The 3,340-nt window shown below is 41.9% G+C and overlaps 1 protein-coding gene across 1 annotated transcript in view; it reads left to right on the top strand.

Annotated features, from left to right (window-relative positions):
- LOC119422651 (tetratricopeptide repeat protein 39B-like) overlaps positions 1-3,340 on the top strand; it is a 13,106-nt gene that overhangs the window by 4,557 nt on the left and 5,209 nt on the right. The window contains exons 4-7 of the mRNA XM_037690036.1: positions 969-1,100; positions 2,092-2,165; positions 2,352-2,481; positions 2,587-2,692. Of these exons, the coding sequence (XP_037545964.1) occupies positions 969-1,100; positions 2,092-2,165; positions 2,352-2,481; positions 2,587-2,692 (442 nt within the window). The remainder of the gene's footprint in view (positions 1-968; positions 1,101-2,091; positions 2,166-2,351; positions 2,482-2,586; positions 2,693-3,340) is intronic.

The following is a 3,340-nucleotide window of genomic DNA, read 5'->3' as shown; positions in this document are numbered from 1 at the left end:
CATCTATCTATCCATTTATCCATCCATCCATCTATCATCCATCCATCTATCATCCATCCATCCATCCATCCATCCATCTATCTATCCATTTATCCATCCATCCAGCTATCCATCCATCCATCTATCTATCCATCCATCCATCCATCCATCCATCCATCCATCCATCCATCCATCCATCCATCCATCCAATTGAATTAGATCATTCATGTTCAATAATTATTGATCATGCATGAGGACACGTTCATTAAATTCATAACAGAAATGAATCCCACATTACTTTAAGTTTTTAAGGCAGGGCTATTCAACTGGTGGCCCGGGGTCAAATCAGGCCCACGGTCCGGCCCACCAATGGCTTCACTTTTAAATAAAACTAGTTCAAACAAACTTCATGACAATAACTGCTGGATGTCCGTCCCCTGAGCAGTTCCTGCTTTAAGGTCACCAAGTCATGTGCAGCTTAAATCAAAGCTGCTGTGAAACCAGAATCATGAAAATAAGATTCATTTTTCCTGCACAAACCATCACTTAATGGTTCATAATGGGGTTTAGTGAATTGGTCATTTGTTCTAAAACCAAGCTGCCCTCAACCGTTGTGCAGTAACTTGACATCTATAGTTACAATAATACCTTTAGCTGTAAATAACTCAGCACATGATTCCTGACTCTCTAGATGTTGTTTTACACCAAAGACGATGAGCGAGTGCTGTTTAAACGTCTTGGCCTTCACAGTCACCTGACCTTCATCCAGTTCACCTAAATGTGCACGACTTTGACGTCGCAGTGGGAAAAACTAAAGTGCTCAACAATCTGATCTTGTGCACGACTCAGACGTTTGCTTTATTTCCTAATGTGAACATCTTTAGTATTGCTCCATTAAATAAAAGCTGGAGAAACAAACGTTCACTGGTGCTATACACAACCTACTGGTTAATTTTACTGGTATTGTAACAAGTCGTGTTCTGTTCCAGGAAGAGCCGCAGTATGTACCATGCAGTGGGCTACAGCAGCATCTTGTTAATGCAGGCGGCCATGACCTTCGACCCAAAGGACATGGATGTTGCCATGGAGGCACTCAGAGAATCCCTGCACATCTGCCAGAGGTGTGGCTCCATCAAACATCATGGTCTACGCCACGTTCTCATTTGAAAGGCAAATTACTGTTTTGATGAACATCCTCAATAAACCACATAGAAAAGTTAAACAAAAATATCCAAATTACAAAACTTATATTTGGGGCAACAAGAAAACAATATCCTCTTACAACACAGAAGTGAAAGCTAGAATCCAGAGGTAGGTAAAGCCACACCAGTCTGAGTTTATTGTCCCCATCGTGGCACAGAAAGGGGGAACTGGATGTACCCTCCATCCGTCCGTCCATCCGTGAATGTTGTGAGCGTGATAACTTGAACCATAAGCACGATACCGACTTGCATTTTGATGTGTGGCTGCATCCAGGTGGACCAAAGGTTTCTGTAGAAAATTAGGTTACTGGGTCAAAGTTCAAGATGGCTGTGCCACATGTACACCTGGGGCGACACGGTGGCACAGTTGGTAGATCTGTTGCCTCAGCAAGAAGGTCACTGGATCGAATCCAGCCGGGGGTCTTTCTGTGTGGAGTCTGCATGTTCTCTCCGTGCTGCGTGGGTTTTCTCCAGTTTCCTCCCACAGATCAAAAACATGCATGTTAGGCAGATTGGTAACTCTAAATTGTCTCTAGATGAGAGAGAGAGAGAGAGAGAGAGAGAGAGAGAGAGAGAGAGAGAGAGAGAGAGAGAGAGAATGGGTGTTTGTCTCTATGTGTCTCTGTGATGGACTAGAGACATGTCCAAGTGTCCCTTGCTCTCGCACAGTGATTGCTGGACATGGGCACCAGTGAGCCCCGCGACCCGAAAAGGAAGAAGCGGGTAAAGAAAATGGATGGATGGATGGATGGATGGATGGATGGATGGATGGAGAACAAAACAATTGTATGTGTTAAATAATTTGTATAAAAAAATAACATAGAATTAAAATGTGCATTTCAGGATTAACTTTATTTTGTAAAAGTTGTGACTTTGCGACACTGACTTTATTTATTTTTTATTTATTGAGGTTTCGGAGGAAAACTGGAATAATGGCCAGCTTGGCCAGCTTGTGGAATGGACAAACAGTCGACATGACAGAAGGTGATTACAGCAGTTAATGTTCCAACTGTTCATCTTTATAAGCATCACGTGTTCCCATGGAAGAACGTCACTGATGTTTGATGATAAAAACACAAAAAGAGAAATCAGGACACTCTCTGGTCTCACTGACACCTGAAAAACCTCTAAAAGCTTGAACTTTTCCATTCTGGGCTTGATCGTGGTCAGAGGAGATGCATGCGGAGCTGTGCTACGCTGAAGTGTTGATGCAGAAAGCTGTCCTCACGTTCCTGGACGACAGCGTTGTCAGCTTCATCAAAGGAGGGATGGGAATGAGAAACAGCTTTCAGATTTACAAGTAAGAAGCTTCAAGTGAATTATCCTGAAGAGACAGAAGGTTTGGAAACAGAAGTCATTTCTGCTGAAGTCAGCTGGATGTGAAGATGTTGTGTGTGAACACCAGGAACTGCCAGGCCGTGGAAAACAGCCGAACAAGTGCAGAAAAACAGAAGAGTACACATGTTCACTTCCAAGGAGGGGTCAACATGGGCATCGGATCATTTAACCTGGTAAAAAATAAAACATCCTGTAAATAATATTAAAGTTAATGAGCTTTTTCTAATTAGTTTACTTTGTTATCTGTTTAAATTATGACATAAATAATCATTTAGGGTTCACCTGAGGTAAAAGAACTGTGCTTTATGAGACTAGAGGTCTCATTTTATTCTGAGACTGAAAACATTGTAGGTTTTTGAGTCACAAATCACACAAAGCAGCACCAAATACAAACTTTACCAGAGAGGCAAATAGCTGCAGCGTTAGGCTGTGGGTTCGAGTCCACGTTACGTCAGGCAGGGCCTGTGCTGCAAAGCACGGGAGCAGCCGAAAGAAACCAAACAACAAAAACTGAACGCACGCTGCATTTTAAAAGATAAACGTTCTTTATTGTCATTCTCATCACATGTGGTACACGAGGTGGAACAAAACTGTGTACTCAAGGTCCCAGTTACACCCAAAAATAGCAAAATATAAAGTATAAAAATAAACAGTATACAAGGATCTAAGATATAATCTAAAAACTAATAATGTAAAATAATACAGTGCATTAAACAGCAGCCTCAACATGAGTCTGTTGTGAGCAGATGGGTATGAATGAATACAGCAGCATGAGATAATCAGCAGCATGGATAATCAGCAGCATGAGATAATCAGCAGCA

Source organism: Nematolebias whitei, chromosome 16 (genome assembly GCF_014905685.2).
Source record: "Nematolebias whitei isolate Nwh7 chromosome 16, NemWhi1, whole genome shotgun sequence".
Classification (NCBI taxonomy): Eukaryota; Metazoa; Chordata; class Actinopteri; order Cyprinodontiformes; family Rivulidae; genus Nematolebias; species Nematolebias whitei.
Note: the sequence above shows the minus strand (reverse complement) of the source record. Positions and strands in the feature narration are given on the sequence as shown.